Source organism: Lepisosteus oculatus, chromosome 9, assembly GCF_040954835.1.
Source record: "Lepisosteus oculatus isolate fLepOcu1 chromosome 9, fLepOcu1.hap2, whole genome shotgun sequence".
Classification (NCBI taxonomy): Eukaryota; Metazoa; Chordata; class Actinopteri; order Semionotiformes; family Lepisosteidae; genus Lepisosteus; species Lepisosteus oculatus.
The window spans coordinates 7,155,925-7,173,188 of record NC_090704.1 but is presented as its reverse complement, the minus strand read 5'-3'; the positions used below and the strand labels follow the sequence as shown (position 1 = coordinate 7,173,188).

The 17,264-nt window shown below is 38.2% G+C and overlaps 2 protein-coding genes across 4 annotated transcripts; one reads left to right on the top strand and one right to left on the bottom strand.

Moving 5' to 3' along the window:
• Window positions 1-20: 20 nt before the first annotated feature.
• Window positions 21-6,637, bottom strand: cenpl (centromere protein L). Its single transcript, XM_015355848.2, has 5 exons — window positions 6,327-6,637; window positions 4,930-5,122; window positions 3,986-4,237; window positions 2,585-3,127; window positions 21-1,974 (listed from the first exon to the last, which is right to left on the bottom strand). The coding sequence occupies exons 1-5, from the start codon at window positions 6,341-6,343 to the stop codon at window positions 1,900-1,902; spliced, it is 1,080 nt and encodes a 359-aa protein (XP_015211334.1). The 5' UTR covers window positions 6,344-6,637; the 3' UTR covers window positions 21-1,899.
• A 500-nt stretch (window positions 6,638-7,137) lies between these two features.
• Window positions 7,138-16,875, top strand: dars2 (aspartyl-tRNA synthetase 2, mitochondrial). Of its 3 annotated transcripts, XM_006635029.3 has the most exons (17): window positions 7,233-7,760; window positions 8,516-8,615; window positions 8,870-8,936; window positions 9,185-9,286; window positions 9,504-9,599; window positions 10,486-10,609; window positions 10,744-10,790; window positions 11,141-11,247; window positions 11,340-11,409; window positions 11,708-11,887; window positions 12,333-12,440; window positions 12,817-12,879; window positions 13,149-13,301; window positions 14,650-14,868; window positions 15,093-15,203; window positions 15,316-15,391; window positions 16,356-16,875. In XM_006635029.3, the coding sequence occupies exons 1-17, from the start codon at window positions 7,583-7,585 to the stop codon at window positions 16,547-16,549; spliced, it is 1,995 nt and encodes a 664-aa protein (XP_006635092.3). In that variant the 5' UTR covers window positions 7,233-7,582; the 3' UTR covers window positions 16,550-16,875. The 3 variants fall into 3 exon arrangements, with proteins under 3 accessions (XP_015211329.2, XP_006635092.3, XP_015211328.2); XM_015355843.2 differs by lacking the exon at window positions 7,233-7,760 and adding an exon at window positions 7,138-7,220 and having other exon boundaries at window positions 8,516-8,936; XM_015355842.2 differs by having other exon boundaries at window positions 7,233-7,653; window positions 8,516-8,936.
• Window positions 16,876-17,264: the final 389 nt, after the last annotated feature.

Genomic DNA, 17,264 nt, shown 5'->3' with positions numbered 1-17,264 from the left:
AAAAACACAAATAGGGAATCTTTCTACATCAATATCTTTAGCCCCTTTAATAATTGCTTGCTTCAGATCTTTACATTTCTGGATATACAGAAGAAAAAGTTTTTTTTTTCTTTAAACACATTTCATATTTGCTGCAATATTTTGCTATTCACACCACAGGCGATAAGCATAATGTGAAATACTTAAGTGTAGTTGTATGGCTAGGTCAATTTGTACATTTCCATGATAATGGTCATAAAAGTACTGTGTATATATAGAAGGAATAGACAAATGGTTTGAAAGGATGGAACCCCACCCATTATTAATTTAATAATTTAAAGCAGTGAGCACTGAAAGTTATTGTTTAGGTACCTAGTTTTCACAAATAGGATTTGCAAATATAGACCCATGTTTTTTTTCTTTTACTTTGATGCAGGATTGACTGTCTCACACAGAACCTGTATTATTCATCAGTAACTCACGCCGGATGTATTTTATTGCGCTTCTGCACATATGCATGTATCACATCATGTGTGAATAGGATTTTAATCTGGTGATGAAATGTACCAGTTAATCAAGGTTCATCAAGGTTTCAGCTTGTGACAGGACTGAGATTCAATTCCCAATTCTCTAATCTCCAACCAGAAAAGTATTATATAAGCTTCAAAGATTTAGAAGAAATACAATTTTATGCATTCCATTGCTTGTAAATTCCCAATTATAATATTAGCATAAGAGTGGGCATTTACATCATTCTTGAATTAATTTTCAGTCTGCAGCTACGGGTGCCAGTTTACTACAGTTACTGAAAAACATAGTGGCTAATATTTTGTATAGGAAAACTTGCAGGCCTGAAAACTATGCAAACCTATCCTGATGAAGTATTTAAGGAATACTTTACCTTGAAGCCGTAACCCATTATTACACTGTAAAATTGTCAGCAGCGATAATTACAGGATTCATAGCCTTTTTTAAGCCAGTCAATCTGTCAGGGAAATCTGTTGGGATTTGGGTTTACTGTGAGACTGTTGCAGTGATCAGTGAAGAATGGCCCGGTGTACTTTATTGTCAGCAATTCAAAGGTCAGGGAACTACCACCTTCCATCTACTTAGTAGGTGTTTGAATTGGGAGGCTACATCTATATACATAAAGGATACATTGGTATTAATTTAACAGTGTTGTAAAATCTTTAGTTACAAATACTTATGAAAAAGGTGAAGTACAGTTTAAGAAATTTGCTACATAATTGTATAGACACAAAGTTAAACAATTTTCAGTTTTACACTTTTTTATCATTGGTATTTTTCTTTTTTACACCCACCCAATTTGTGAATGCGAGTTGTTAATTAACAACAAACATCTCTAACCCCATGCACAGAGCATGGAAGGAAGACCTATGCAGTCATCAAATACCCTATCCCAAATTCCTTTGTGGCTTGACTTGCTGTTAGTTCCACTGTTCCTATATAGAACTTAGTATTAACTGCAGGTGTGGAGCATCTTTCACTGCTGTCAGAGTGACACACACAGTGACTCACAAGTGTCATGTAGGTCCTAGGCATTTTGACACGTAAGAAACCCCCCTACTTGTGATCAGTTAATCTTAGTCTGGGCTCAACAGGTGGTTCAAGAAAGCCTCCTCATAGATTGAGTCCAAGAACTATGACATACTATAGGAGAAGACCCTTTGTAGTCCATCAGATAAAAGCATTACTTAGTTTTATTCTTAGTCTGCTTACAAGACAAAAAGAAAAACATATAAATTGCATAACAACATGGTCTAGAAATGCAGAATGTAGTGCATGGATTTACATTTCAAACCACATTTACTGACCTTTCAGCTTAAAATGAAAAGGTATAATTTGTTATTTAAAAACATCTATATTAAAAACTTTTAAAAGTCCTTGTTTTTTGTACATTTAAACAGGCATCATTAAGAGAGCGCTCTCTGTCAGCAACATCAGGACGTCGATCATGTAGTCACTGTTCATAAACTGTAAAACAGAGGGTTAAATTAATACTGTTATTACATTTTAATATAACTTTTGTTTTCAAATACAGCTTCTTATAATGCAGATGCTAATTCCATATATTAGAAAATATGAAAGTTCATTAAGAAAAGACTAATTACTGACACGTAGCCTTTCAATGGCTTGGAACAGTGAAAAGGAAACACTGTCGGATTTCTCTCATTAATTGAGAACGTATGTAGAAAACAAGTGTCACGTACAGAAAATACCACTTTTCATTTTCTATAATGCTCATTTACTTATTTAAAAGAAAGATTTGACAAAAACAAACACACACCCAGGCTTCAGGGGCAGTGTCCATCATGGTGATAAAAAATACTGGGTCTGTTTCAAATAATAAGCAGTAATAAATTTGCTTTGAAATAATCGCTACTATTAAGCCTTCGTAATTTCTGCAAACTAAGATGAAGGTTCAAACCTTTTGCATTTGTTGTGAACTTTCAAATGTCAAAATCTACCCTTTGTTGTGGGTCCTACCTGAATTACATTAATATATACCCCCAACAAACATGTTTGCTAAAATGATCACAGGGTCTTATTTCCTACACTAAGTTTAGAATAATAAAGATAATACCTGGATTTTACCATCACGGTAAGCAGATCCCAAAGCTGTGGAAACCTTCGTTAACTCCCCGGCAGAAAGATGGATCCTGAAGTGCCGGAAGAAATGCGATTCGAGGCACTGAAAGAACTGTTTCGCTACCTCGGAACTCACTTGGTCCTTTCCTTGGCAAATTCTGCTCCACAGGTCGCTTACGTCTCCTGGATTGACAGTGTAGGAAATGTCTAAGGGTGGACAAGTGGGCAGAGTCCAGGACAGCTTCAGGTACCGGATGTTCACTGTGGGATGGCAACCGGTCCACATGGTAGCCAAGCGGTGCAGGTTACTGGGGCTGATACGCAGCTGGCCAAAGTTACAGTCAAACGTGGTCTCAAACCAGCTTTTGACCAAGGAGGTCAGGCTCCCTGCTCCGCTAGCACAGAACAAGGGCAAGCAAACAAAGTCCGCTGGAATAGCCCTCAGGTATTCCGTGTTGCCGTTAATACAAGCCAGCCAGCCACTCCAGATGACTACGTCGCTCGCACCCTCTGCCGCAAACGAAGGCTTAGAATGAATCTGAAATTGTAGAAGTGAAAGAGCAGCTGATGGGATGTGTTCAGACACAACATGAAAGTGATAAATTGTCTGTGGCTTGGAATAGTCGTGTAGATTGTAAGACACTTCATCTCTTGCTGTGACTGTTTTATTAGCTCCTGTAGGCACAATTCATAAACCATGTAACGAAGAATGATGATCACATCTTGCCCACATCCACAACTGAATGCCTTTTGTAGCAGAAACAACTCCTACAATGAACGGCTGCGTAATGCTGTTTGACACAGCTTAGTCTGAATACTTTACTGACAGAAATGTGTTGGAAAATTAGGTGGAATTTCCTTTGCACTAGAATTCCCAAACCAATGCCCCTGTATGGTAATAAGGAACACGGAGCAGTAGGAGTTTGGATGCTAATCCTGATCTTATGGCTAAAGCCTACTCTGGTTTTGCACAGTTAAGCATCTGGGAATCTAAAATTCTTTCTTAATCTGATTGGTGAAGCAACTAACCAGGCGTGTCTGCCAGAACATGCATTTCATGATGGATGTGTATCACAGGTTGGTGTCATCCAATATGTAAAACACGCCAAGATCGTTTGGTTTGAGACATACTATATAAATGCAAAGAATTATTACAGTAACTACCCTCTGTAAATATAGCTGGCTTTTGCGATCAATTTTCCAAATGGACCTGCATTAATTATAAGTAATTAGAACACTGTTTTATAATTGTAGTGTTATTGTTCTTACAGCAGGTTAGCATACATTATATAGCCCTGCACACAGGACTCTCTAACACTGCATTTTTGTGTGTTTTTTTAATACATATGAACTTTTTTCCTCGTTTCCTAAATGGTTGTGTTCCGATACACTTTACCTGAATGAAGACTAACTCTGTGTCCTCTTCCGTCTCAGTCAGGCCAAAGATTATGGAGAACACCACCTTGAAGCCAGTCTCTGGTCCCACTTCCACTGCTCTGCCCTTCTGTTTTTCTGATGCTATGAAAGCAGATAGCTGCTTGGAGTAGGTCTTCAGTTGTGTGTGTTTGAATTTGTAGAGTGGAGTGACATAAAAGAGCTTCCATTCCTTTTTCATCAGGAGAGAAATTTGTTCAGGGTCCACCTTCTCCTAAAACAAATAATGTTTTTTAGTTCTCCAGCTGAAGTAACATCTTGTTTCATCTGTTGCAAAAGGATAATGGACACAGGCATCAAAAGCAACTTCTCACTTACAAGCATAACCAGAGCAAATTTACACAGATATCAGGAAATTATTTTTATAACAAGTACACTAACATTTAAAGTGAATAGACATGATACAGGTACATTTGATACCACATAACATTTTTCATTAAAAGGGCTGACGTTAAAAAGACATGTGACAACCATGGGCTAGTAGCACATATGGCCACTGTTGGAAGTCAACCAAGCGGTACATCTGCGATATATGCTTTACGTCAGGTTACGCATGCAGTTTCAGTTTGTCTCATTCCTCCTGTACAGCCTGGATGAATATCTGCCTGTTCACTAGTCTCTGTGCCTTTTGTGATTTAGTGTTTATGCATCACAGTCAGTCACGAGTAAACAATTAAGCAAAATAATGCCAAAATCATTTAATCCATATACCTTACTTTCCTAAAAACATAACATGCACAGAGATAATTGTATTTTGATGCTGAGTACAGTATGCATTAATCTTAGGCTTTAGAGGTTGTTATTCTTTCTTCACTCATATGTAGTATAGTGGATATACGACATGGCATTCATTGCACAATAAAATAGTAGAGACTCATAATCACATGTTTCTTGACAAATACTTACTCTAAAGTCACGTTTCAGAACTTGTGCATTCTTTGAGATTTTCATGGACGCCACCTTGTGGTGTGGTGTGTATCCCCGCATAGTCAGGCCAGTCCCATGACTTCGTCGAAAACGAACAGCACTTCTGCACTTTGTAACTTCGCTTAGGGCTCCTTTAGATGAAAAAGTAGGGTCTCCAGGAGTCTGGATACAACTAGAACACAAAGACAAACATTTGGTCTAATTTCCATGTAATTAATTTACACATTCTATTTGCAGAGAATTGTCTGTAAAACTTGTAACTTGACAATTTGGTCACTAAAGGCAGCTGATAGTGTTTTGAACAAAGTAAGGCCTCTTTGGGAATATAGGGAGTTCAAATAATTACTATAAAAAATGCACACACGTCACTTTAGTATTTTCAAAAACAAAGACAAAAATATTAAACAACAGTTAGAAAATGTTCATTGATGCCTCCTTAAGATAGTGCCTCCCTGATAGCAGTGTGATTATTTAAATATGTTTCTACTTTTAATTCAACACATCATATCTACTATACACTAATCATTAAGAAGCACGCACAGTAAAACTACAATTTAAAGTAGTGTAATTAACTTATATTGTAAAGAATAGCAATGCAATAGTCTGAGGAACATTGTGATATGGTTATGAGAAGTTTTAACATTTCTAAGAATACCAGTGGGATCCTTTTTATATTTTTATTACATCTCTGATTACTACAGATTGATTACCTCCTCAGTTTTATACATCATACTTTTGTTGTATTAGTTCTATATCCTAATCTTGAGAACCAGCCTTTATTGGAAACTAGAATGCCGATTTAAATGAAAGCAAATACTTTCAGTCTTTTATAATGAGCCCCACTTAAACCTAGTTTCCCCTTTGCAAAGTTTATTCCACTGCGTAACTGTCGTTCTGTATCCTGTCCTCTCTATAACACACCTTCATTTCATCTTGGACTGTCTTTGAATTGTTCTGTACTTGCATACTTGTAACACTATTCCTTTTGAATGCTTTCTGTGCCTTACAAATCTATCTAGGACAAATGTGTGTCTTGATGTTCTTTCTTAGTGCTACACACTTGACAACTGTGGAGATAGCATACGCTGGCGCACACGTACAAGCCTGCAAAAATGAGAGAATCCAATTCATCGTAATCATTTCGTGTTACAGTTAGTAAAATCTGTATGGTCCCAGAGTATCTGTATCAGTTACAACCTTAGGGAAAATTCCCCGTTTTTGCCAATGTCGTTATAACAACTGATGTCAGAGGTACATCGCTGAATGCAGCCAACAGCCTCAAACATATTAATTAAGCAAAATGAGCTTGGTACACATAGTGCAGTTAATATTATACCGTCATGGTTCTCCAATATGTACAAAAGCATAGTACGTACCTTCCTTGTCCGTCCATAGTCCGTCCAAAAACAACAAAACACCACACTAACACGTACTTATAAAAACAAATCAAAATCTATGAACATAAAAGTCCCGAAACTAGAACCTATGTGAAATGAAAAAAAAAATCTATACGTTACAAATGTTAAATTACTAAAGGTAAAAGTTCCCTTCACTCTCCAACAGAGCTTTGTTTTCAACTGCTCGATTTGAACATCGCGCTTTCCATCATGCAACAGGATGCAGCAGACCTAGCCAGTCGAGAGCGGAAGACTTGAGCGGGGATGATTGTTCAATCAAGATTGCTAAAAATGGTGAGAAGCCTTATTGGTAGAGTTTACAAATCATTTACATTCGATCAACTGGCTGTTGATTTTAATGATAGCAGGAAAAAAGACTGCGGCACAACATGACCACTTCTTTTGAATTTACGATAGATTGAAATATCATAGGTTATTAACATAAATGAAATCCATATAAAGTTATTTATTGTTGGTGATGCTGGTCGGATATTTTAAATTATCCTCTCAGTTTCCTCAATACTTAACTGAAAACAGTATTACAAAATCTAAAAACGCGTACACTCTGATATCAATTGTGTGCTGTTGTGTTGTATCTGTGAAAACCACACGCAAGACTCCTCCGACCCAAAGAAAGCGTGTCGCAGCATAAATATAGGTAAGGGCATTTTAAGATACATTTTATATGCCTGGGATTTGAGTATAATACACCGGAACCTCCCAAATCCCACAGCCCCCTTGGCGTATTGTGGGATATCTACTAATATGACGGCTCATCGATGCAATCTATGCATGATGAATCAAGTCTGGATCCGGGAAAGGTAAAAGGTCATCTTGCATTGCAAGGGCACGCCTGAATCAACGTTTTGTAATGTAAGGACACTGGTATATTGCGCGTGTGGATATTGATGTAGAAATTTTGATTTGTTAACTGTTTTAACCAGTTTTTTTATAACCTTTTCTATTTATTTCGTGACAAGAATCATTTCAGTCTTAAATGTAATATAATCACTGCCAGCAACATAGCTGTTAATTATTTGGTTGCGTGTGTTTCAGATATTGGGCAACAAATACACATTTTGAGTATCTTTCCCATTTCCCATACTCATTTATACAAATTAGTAAATTAATCGTTAGCATCGATTAACAAGTATATAGTTCCACATCTGTTTACCCCCGATTTATATATAACATAAAATCAAATGGAACATTAAGAAGCCGGTTTGTCTTCAACAATGTCTTACAAAACTGGAATTTTGATACGGAGGATTCTGATGAAGGGGATTAAATGGCACCATTCTGCGAGGTTAGCACTTAATTGTCGAAAATCTCCAGGAATCGCAGTGCCTGTATCTTTCACAACTAACAGCACAGCAACTTCCTACAGGCAGTGTTCTCAGAGAAGTATGACAGGTAACTTTCAACTCAATAACTAATTCGAGACATCCTGGAGTGCAAATGCCTAGACTGTATAAAACGTCACACATTACAAAACATGATTTAATGGAATCAATACCTCGCGTGTGCTGGCTGGGACATTTGGCAGCTTTATTTATAATTAATATAGAAACGTTTTTTAATGTTAAATGCATACTTCTTCAGTACGATTTATAAGACTATTCCGTCAATGTGAGACATTGATTAGCCTCATATAAAAAAATGACACCCTAGTAACATTCTTTCTTTGGCATAAGAGCGTAAAGCATCTATTACAAAGCAACTGCTCTTTGTTAAGTAAATATCTTGCCGTAATGAGGCCATCAGCTATGCAAGAACTATCACTTATCACTAACTAATTACAGTGTGAAAGATAAGCTCAGCAGTTTAGTAATAGTTTTTGTCAGTGGCATACAAATGAGTAAGCATGCAATTATCTAGTGCAAAAGTATGTGTAGCAGGCAGCTATTGTTTTAACCTTGAACATTGTATTGTAGTCCCATATTTATAATAAAACATTGGGTTTTATTGGGATTGGGTGGAGTGTGTTTAGAAAATTAATAAGGCGACATTTAATGGTGCACGTAATGCCTGGAAAAAATCTAAATGTGCAGTTGTTTGTAGTTGTAATGCTGACCCTGCAATGAAACCTTAAACACCTTTGGCCTCAGCCTGTTTGATTTACAGGTAGTTTAACAGTTGTCATCTGTGGCTTCATTGAATTTTGACAGGTCACAACAGTTTTTCCTCCCGGTCGCACACATGCGGAGAGCTGCGAGCTTTACATGCGGGCAAACAGGTCACTCTTTGCGGATGGATCCAGTATCAGAGGTAGCTACACAGTTAACCCCGTGCTTCAATGATAAGAGTATATCGGTCTTAACCAATAAGACCAGTAATACACAAGAGTGGGGCGGTATTGGACTTGTATAATGTTATTGAGGCTCTTTGTCAAGCACAAGTGTTTTGGTTTTTTTTTTAATGTTACAGTTGTCCAGCCAAGCACGGTAGTTTAAAACCTGTTTGGTTATGAATTCCTCACATGAATCGATTTCATACACAAACTCTTGTTCTTCTTTCTTCAGACAGGACCTTTTTGTGATCCTGCGCGATTTCCATGGCCTGACGCAGCTTTTTATCCCACAGGACGAGGTGGAGTTGCATGACGTTTTCAGTGTTTCCCTCTCGATATGATTTGCCAGTGTTAGGCTTAACAAGTGACAGATGCCGAATTTTGGTTTAAAAACGCTAACCTGGATAGGCACAGTACTTAGACCTGCCCGTGCCTAAGTGAGCTTTACCAGTAGTGCCAAGCGAGTCAGTCTCAATTTCCCCAAGGGTTCATTCCCAGCCATTACTACAGCCCTGCTGATCTTTGTTTTATTTACGTTTAACCTCAGTCAAGTGCGCAGCTGAAGGAGGTACTCTGTGACCTGCCCTTGGAGTCTGTCGTCAGAGTCACAGGTGAGGTTAGACAGCGCCCACCAGGACAGGAGAACAAGGTCAGTGCACGTACAGAGCCCTTCCTGCTTCCTGAAACAGCAGTGTACAGAATGTAAAGTCTCGCTTTTGGCAAGTTTTAATACCATTTAATATCACATAATTTTGCGTTCTCTCAAGTTTTCCGACTGCTCTGTTCTTCAGTGTTATATAGCCTGAAGTACAGTGAAATTGAAGCATGCACGGAGTTTTGCAAATGAACTGTTCTGTGATTGCCAGGAAATGCCAACAGGGGACATAGAAGTCTGTGTCAGAAGTGTTGAAGTCCTGAATGCCTGCCGCAGACTCCCCTTTGAAATTAAAGACTTTGTGAAGGTGAGTATGGTTCTTCTCTGTGGGAGATGGTTGGAGCTTTAGGCTAGCGAATGTAATACTTTCACTCCCACTGTCCTTGGCACCTTGCATGTGAAGCAATTTAATCCACCGATTTACTTTGGCAAATACCAAATGAAATGAGTTTATACATAGCAAGCCAATGCTTGTGTCTTTCAACTCAGTAGATGCCTATATAGTTGCCAACTTGCCTACAGTATGTGAAGAATTCACTAACTCCTTTTGAAAACTATGATTGATAATAATGTAAAGCTCAATGAACAGTATTTAATAAAACAAAAGTAGTAACTAATAGTTTCAAATGAAGCCTGCAATATTTGCATTTGCTGTAGTTTTTAGTTGTTACTATGTGAATGGAAAGACAAGTGTGTGTGTTTTCCCCCTTTTTGTTCTATTTTGTCATTTCTGTAGATATTTGGTAATCTAATTTTTGAAGTCTTTGTCAACACATAGAGAAATACTAAAGCCAGTTTATTTAGTTTGACGAAGAATTATGTAAATTTAAATTAGAGTTGCACAATTCCAGTCCTAGAGGGCTAGAAAGTTTCTGGTTTGCTTTCCATTTGACCCCTTAATTACCTTATTGATCTCATTATTTGCTTAATTGGACAAGTCAAAGCCATTCCTTGCTCTAGCAAAACTGGAGATTTAAAGAACCCTCTCAAACCTTCTGAACAAGGGTCTTTGAAGAGTTGGGCACCTCTGATATGGATATTTACTAATTGTATCAACGTCTCAAAAAACAAATTCAAATGTCATCATGCCTAAATGAAAAAACTACATTTGAAACTGCTTTTACGTGTCTTCTGCTGTCGCTAATGAGTGAGACGTGTTTTAATTTTGAAAAATGTTTGCTTTTCGTTTGCAGAAGTCAGAATCACTTCGCATGCAGTATCGTTATCTTGATCTGCGTAGCGTTCAAATGCAGTACAACCTGAGACTGAGATCTCAAATGGTGATGAAAATGAGGGAATATCTCTGCAATTTGCATGGTAACTAGCCATAATAATAATAATAATTCAATATTTAATCAGTGATTGTTTTTCTGCTACCATTTCTATGTGATGTTTTGGTTTGATTCTGCTTTTATCACTGGTAATTCTTCATTTTTATTTTTTTGTGGTAGGATTTGTGGATGTGGAAACACCCACTCTGTTTAAAAGGACTCCAGGGGTAGGTAGTAACTCTTTTGCTTCACAGTTGCAAATTGAAACAATTAGGAGAGATGATTCTTAAGCTATGTGTTTTGTAAGTTTGATTGTTAAATAATGATACATTCTGCCTTAGTGCCTTGTTTTGGATTATGTTTTGTAAGAAAAAACACCATTCACATGCACGTTTTAGGTGTGTTCTTAGTATTTTTGCTTTGCTGTATATAACCTGATTTTAGCATGCAAAGCAATGTAAACAGGCTTGAGAGTTTTGACATTTATTTTTATGCAAAATAATTAAAAAGCATTGTTGTATAAGAACTGTGCCGTTGTGTTGAACAGATGTTAAACTGCAGTCATATTGTTTTTCAGGGTGCAAAGGAGTTCATAGTTCCCTCACGGGAACCTGGAAGATTTTATTCTCTTCCCCAGAGTCCACAGCAGTTTAAGCAGCTGCTTATGGTGGGTGGTATTGACAGGTAGGCCTGGACAATAGACGAATGATTTTTTACCACTATATCTTCTCATTGGTTTTGTGTGTCAAGTACTCATGTGCAAATCATTGTTAAAGGTACTTTCAAGTGGCTCGTTGTTACAGAGATGAGGGCTCCAAGCCAGACAGACAGCCTGAATTCACACAGGTAATGTACTTTTTAAAACCAGCATGAAATGCTCTTCCCCAAAATAAGTATTTTTCTGTGCCATCAAGATGTGTACCTGGTTTTACTGCAATCTATCCTGCTAAGCCTTTTGATTACAATTCAGAGACTGAACTGTAGAGTTGCATTATAAAAGCATCTACATCTTTAAATGGATTATAAGGAATGTGCATGTCATTACAGTAGCATATATAATCATTAACAATCATCACTAATGTTTCATATCTTTTTCTTCCTGTATCTGCTGTCCCTCAGTTTCTGATTAGTTTTGTTATTTCAGGTGGATATTGAAATGTCTTTTGTGGACCAGGATGGTATTCGTACACTGATTGAAGGGCTGATTCAACACTCCTGGCCAGAGGACAAGGGGCAAATTCATGTTCCTTTCCCCTGCATGACTTATGCTGAAGCCATGAAATACTATGGCACAGATAAACCAGACACTCGATTTGAGATGAAGGTAAATGAAAAATCGCTTGTTGGATTTTTTCTTCCGGATTTTGAGCTCACCTGCTGATCAATGTGGCAAATATTCTCATGTTTACAATGGTAAAGACATTATAATGGGAACATTTATCCATTGCAAGCAGAACAAAAACATCTCTCTTTGCTCTAAAACCACTTAGCTCCATGTTTTTCGCTAAGTATTCTCTTATATCTTAGCTTCTTGTAGTTTTTGTCTAGAATATTTATGGTTGTGATTATTGCAGAAGCTGAAATGAAAAGGTCAGCTTGAGAGCATTAGTTTGGATTCACTTATTTACTGTACAGGTAGCTTCTTATTGGGTGACGTAACTATTATTTGCTAAAGAACCATAATACACATTTCTGTTTTTTTTTTATTTTGTCGAACAAAAGTCATAAGGCCAATAACTGGAAACAAGCACTTTGTTTTCTACCTAAAGCTTGTCGATATCAGCGAAGCATTCAAGCATACAGCTATTGGATTCCTGCAAGATGCCCTTAATAAACCACAGGGCTGTGTTCATGCATTCTGTGTGCCAAATGGAGCAGTAAGTAACAGTGAAATATTCACCCTTTGCTTTGAAAAAATGTACAAAGAGCTAGTTCTGACTTTTGTTCATGTCTGTAGTTACTAATGTAGATATTTTAAAAGTACTCTCCTACTTTTGGACATATACCATATGTACATTGTTGTAATGTCTCAAAAACGTTGTTTTAACATTAAAATGGATTAACATAAAAAAAAAGATTAGTTTTCCAGGGGACAAACACCTGATGTGTATTTTTAATTTTCTTTTATGTCTTTGAAAACTCATTATATTTATCTTACTTAGGACAATCACAAACAAATATATATATATATTTTAAAATATGTTGTAAATCAGACATTATAGTAATTATTGATGTCATTCAATCAACATCCAGACTCATTTCAAGAACAAGGATCTGGAGGTACTGAGAGAACTTGCCAAGACACAGTTCAACCAGGTTTGTGTTCATTCAAAGAAACATTGCTTCCTTCCCATCATAAAAGTACAAAGAAGAGGATGTATTTTTTGTGAAAAATCCTTTTTTCCTCCAAAAAAATGTAGAATCAAGCTCTTTATTTTGGACTTAGATGTTCATACTTAGAAGTTTGTATCTCTGGGTCACTGAAAATCATTTAAACTGAAAATGATGAATAAGCCACACACAAGTTGGCTCATAAACTCTTTACAGTGACCACTGAGAAGCTGGCATTTGGAATTTATTTCCAGGAAGTGAGTGCTGTGGTGGTGAAATCGGATGGCATTTGGAAGTCCCCTCTCAGCAAGCTCCTGACTGAGTCAGAGAAGCAGCAGGTGTGTCAGATGACCCACGCCAGGGCTGGAGACCTGGTGTTGCTCAGTGCTGGACAACCTCAGGATGTGGTAAGATGCATGTCTGTCCCTTAGCCCATTTTGGGTGACTTGGCCTGAACTAACTGTTAGAGAGGCACAATACTATGAGCTTTTTCTCTCATTATTGGGGGACCATGGGTGGTTGGCATTGATGCCTTGTGCTGCTGGAGCCCTGGGTTCAATTCAAGACCTGGGGTGCTGTCTGTGTGGAGTTTGTATGTTTCCATGTTCTTCCCATGTTCAAAGGGAATACTTCTGCGTGCTGCGGTTTCCTCCCACAGTCTAAAAGCTTCCCGCTTGGTTAATTGGCTTCTGTGAAAATTGGCCCTGGAGTGTGTGTGTGTCAATCATTGTGTCTGTCTACCCTGTGATGGACTGACGTCCCATCCAGAGTGTATCCTGCCTTGTGCCCATTGCTGGCCAGGATAGGTTCCGGTTCTCCTGCCACCCTGAATTGGAAGTTGTTAGAAAATGGATGGATGTATTAAGGACCTTGAGTAGAGCAGTGTTTTGAATTTGCCAGTCATATTCTAGCATTTACAAAAAATAAGGTGCTGTGATTTATTCAACTAAAGTTGATTTCGAGCACAGACATTTGAGTATTTTTCACTCAATTCCTCCTAAGTGAAAAACAAATTTAGATTTCACTGGTTCACTTTGACAAAATACCCTTTATAGTAGCACTAAAGAGAAACAAAAAATGTTAATAATAATAGATCTTATATCTCTTACACTGTTGATCACTTGTTGTCAAATGCAAATGGCTGTTTAGTTCAGTGGGAAACCAGCTATCATAAAATGATATAACTACATTTCCAAATGTTGGAGGGTTGTGATGAACATGGTGATGCGTGATGCGTGATGCGTGATGCGTGATGCGTGATGCGTGTGTTACTTTCCTTTGATACCCCAGGGAAATGGGTAGCCTTTGGAGGCCTCTCCATAGTTCCAGAGACTTCCATTGCATTTCCAAATGTTATAATAACATAAGGATTGTTTTTAGTTTTTTATTTAAAGGCAGACATTTGTTAATAAATGTGATATTCAATTGACGAATACTAATAGACATTTTTGTAAGCAAGACACATTATCCGATCTCTAAATTTGATGTTTTTTTTCCCTGTTTCATCAGGGTTTTGAATGCATCTGGCGGGCACTGTATGTGATCTTTGCAGCAGGGTGCTGCTGTTTTGTTCTGTTTCTGACAACATTGGAAAAAATGCCTTTGTCAACTTGTTCTGCGGCCAACACATCTGCACTGCCGCAAAGTCTGTTTGTGCTAAATATCAGCTCGTTTCCCTGATGATGCTTAGTAGTAATGTTAATTTTGTGTGCTGTGAGCACTTGTCATTTCTCCACTGTACTCTTATCCCTGTAGTGCCCAGCCTTAGGAAAGCTGAGACTCCATTGTGCTGAGCTCTTGGAGGCTCGTGGGGTGGGGATACGTGACCCATCAGCCTTCCACTTCCTGTGGGTAGTGGACTTCCCTCTTTTCCTACCCAAAGAAGATGAGCCAGGTCAGCTTGAGTCTGCCCATCACCCTTTCACAGCACCTCATCCGCTGGACGCTGACCTCCTCTACTCTCAACCGCACAAGGTCAGGAGACACTTTTCCAGATCCGGCCCTGCATGTCTGTGAATCGACCGAGAACCCGAATCTCTGTTCACTCGAGTGTTATTGTGAGCTGCCCGGCTCATCTGGATAGATTGTCCTGTTTCCTCTTTCGTGGTAATTCTCAATCACGAATGGGTGAATGTGTGAGACACTTCTGGTTCTTTCATTGTTGTTCGTCTTTTTAAAAAAAATTTATTTATTGAAAGGTACGTGGCCAGCATTACGACTTAGTCCTGAACGGTTGTGAAATTGGAGGGGGATCGATCCGGATTCACAACGCCAAACTGCAGCAGTACGTCCTTGAGGAGACATTAAAGGTAAGAGGAGATGAAAAGCCAAAGTGCGCTTCAGGGGGTCTGTATTGTTCATGGATTCAAATAAAAAATATAGAGGGTTTTGTCTTCTGAACAAACGTTTTTTGCATTCCAGGAGGACAAAGGTTTGCTTTCACATCTCATTGAAGCCCTGGAGTCGGGGGCTCCTCCTCATGGTGGAATTGCACTCGGTATGTGTTTTTAATGCAGACCGTCACCTTGGCTTCTGTTGTGTTTTGTTCCTCTTTCAATTAAAACAGGAGGGTACCTATCCATCTGACACCGAAAATACACGAAAATAAAACCTCTATCAAAAAAGCTGTATAGGAGCCTTGAGTGCGGATAGCACTTTGCTGAGTTCATTTAGTTTACTTGGGGTGTCTGCTCTTTAAAAAATCTCATTGAGAAGTGACCCACACTATGGACTGTTAGAAAACAAGTGATGTGAACCAAAGTCACCTATTCTGAGCTCCAGGGTTCCCACGGTCATAGAAATCCTGTAAAGGTTATGGAAAATGACATTTCTTTTTCCAGACCTGGAAAAGTTTTGAAAAATGATAAAGTATCCATTACGTCTTGGAAAAGTCATGGATTTGTTTTCTAATTTACCTCAAATTATCATGGCTGTATCATGTAAGTTAGCAAACTTTTAAAAAGAGGCTGTGGCGTTGCCATTGCTAACTCAGTATAGTATCACATCAGATCCTGTTGCGGGAATTTTAGAGTGAGCTAGCCTAGCGATCATGTCAAAATGCCGGGTAAATGTGTTTTCAGTGACCTCAGAGGTTAGCAGATGAAAAATACAAGGTATGGCTCCAAAAAGATGAAGACCCAGGATGTGCGAGATGTAAATTATGCAGAAAAGGCCGTTCTGGAAAAGTCATGGAAAAGGTTTGGAATTTTGTTGGTGAAACCCTGGGAACCCTGGAGCTCAAACGTTCTGAAAGTAGCCGATTGCCGATACCGATTGCGCAGCTAGTTGTTTTATATACAGCAGAGGACAATATATCCAATAGTATGTGAATTATGTATACATTTTATATTTTTTTGGGATGGAGCAATAACCAAACAAAAAAAATAAAATATACAAGAAACATTTTTTAGAGCTCTGCATAGGTTTCCATGTGTTACATTGTTTGGCTTTTGTTTTTCCAGGTCTGGACAGACTGATATCAATCATAGTAGGAGCCGCTAGCATTAGAGACGTCATTGCTTTCCCCAAATCATTCCGGGGTCATGACCTCATGAGCAATGCCCCAGACTTTGTCCCTGCTGAAGATCTAAAGCCATATCACATCAGTACGACTTGGCCAGCAGGAGCCCAGAAGAACAAAGGCCAAGAGCCCTGAGGAGCTCAGATTTGCGGATTAAAATCCTTTCAGGATGACTTCTCATTGACTTTGTTTCCAGGGGTTTTTGTTGTTTTCATGTAGAAATAATCATAGCTTTCCTTGGAGAAGTTGCTTCGTTTTTTAAAGACCTAATTCCAGGAAGAATACTGTATGTCGTCAGTCTTTGTGCAAGGCAGGATCTGAAATCCACTCTCTCTTGCAGTTTGAATAAACACTGCTGTGCCACCAGACCTGACCTGTCTTTGAGTGGTGACCCTTATTGATGTCATGGCCTCTGATGATGACCCTCTTGAGTCCACAACTGCAGTAAAGTTTTTTAATAAGTCAGAGCCTTCTGTTTTTATTCCTTTACTTTATTATTTATGGGGCTAATCTTTACTCTCTCCTAATATCTTTGGAAAACAGATACAATGAAGTCTTGGGGAATGATTTAATTAGCAATGTTCTTTCAAATGCATCTAATCATATTGGCATATTGTTTTTAAATTTTACTTGTCTAAAAACATTTCAAATGTGAGTGACTTTAATTGATACACCGTGGAGTTCTTTCAATGGAAAGCTGGCCCTTTTGTTTGGTTTAGACTTCTCGTTAGGTATTATAACCCTTCCTTGAACTAATTACTCATGCATGTAGTACCTCTGCATACGTTTGCATTGCAGAACCACTTACCTTATTAAGAGAATTTAAAATCTCTTGGGGGCATAAATCTGC

Excerpts from the sequence above, each read along its gene's own strand:
- dars2 (XM_006635029.3), top strand. The coding sequence starts at position 7,583 with ATGTCTTACAAAACTGGAATTTTGATACGGAGGATTCTGATGAAGGGG. Across the intron at positions 8,616-8,869 it reads GGATGGATCCAGTATCAGAG|ACAGGACCTTTTTGTGATCC; the intron begins GTAGCTACACAG and ends TTCTTTCTTCAG. Across the intron at positions 9,287-9,503 it reads CACCAGGACAGGAGAACAAG|GAAATGCCAACAGGGGACAT; the intron begins GTCAGTGCACGT and ends TGTGATTGCCAG.
- cenpl (XM_015355848.2), bottom strand. Across the intron at positions 3,128-3,985 it reads CAGAGTTAGTCTTCATTCAG|ATTCATTCTAAGCCTTCGTT; the intron begins GTAAAGTGTATC and ends CTACAATTTCAG. Across the intron at positions 1,975-2,584 it reads ACCGTGATGGTAAAATCCAG|TTTATGAACAGTGACTACAT; the intron begins GTATTATCTTTA and ends TCTGTTTTACAG.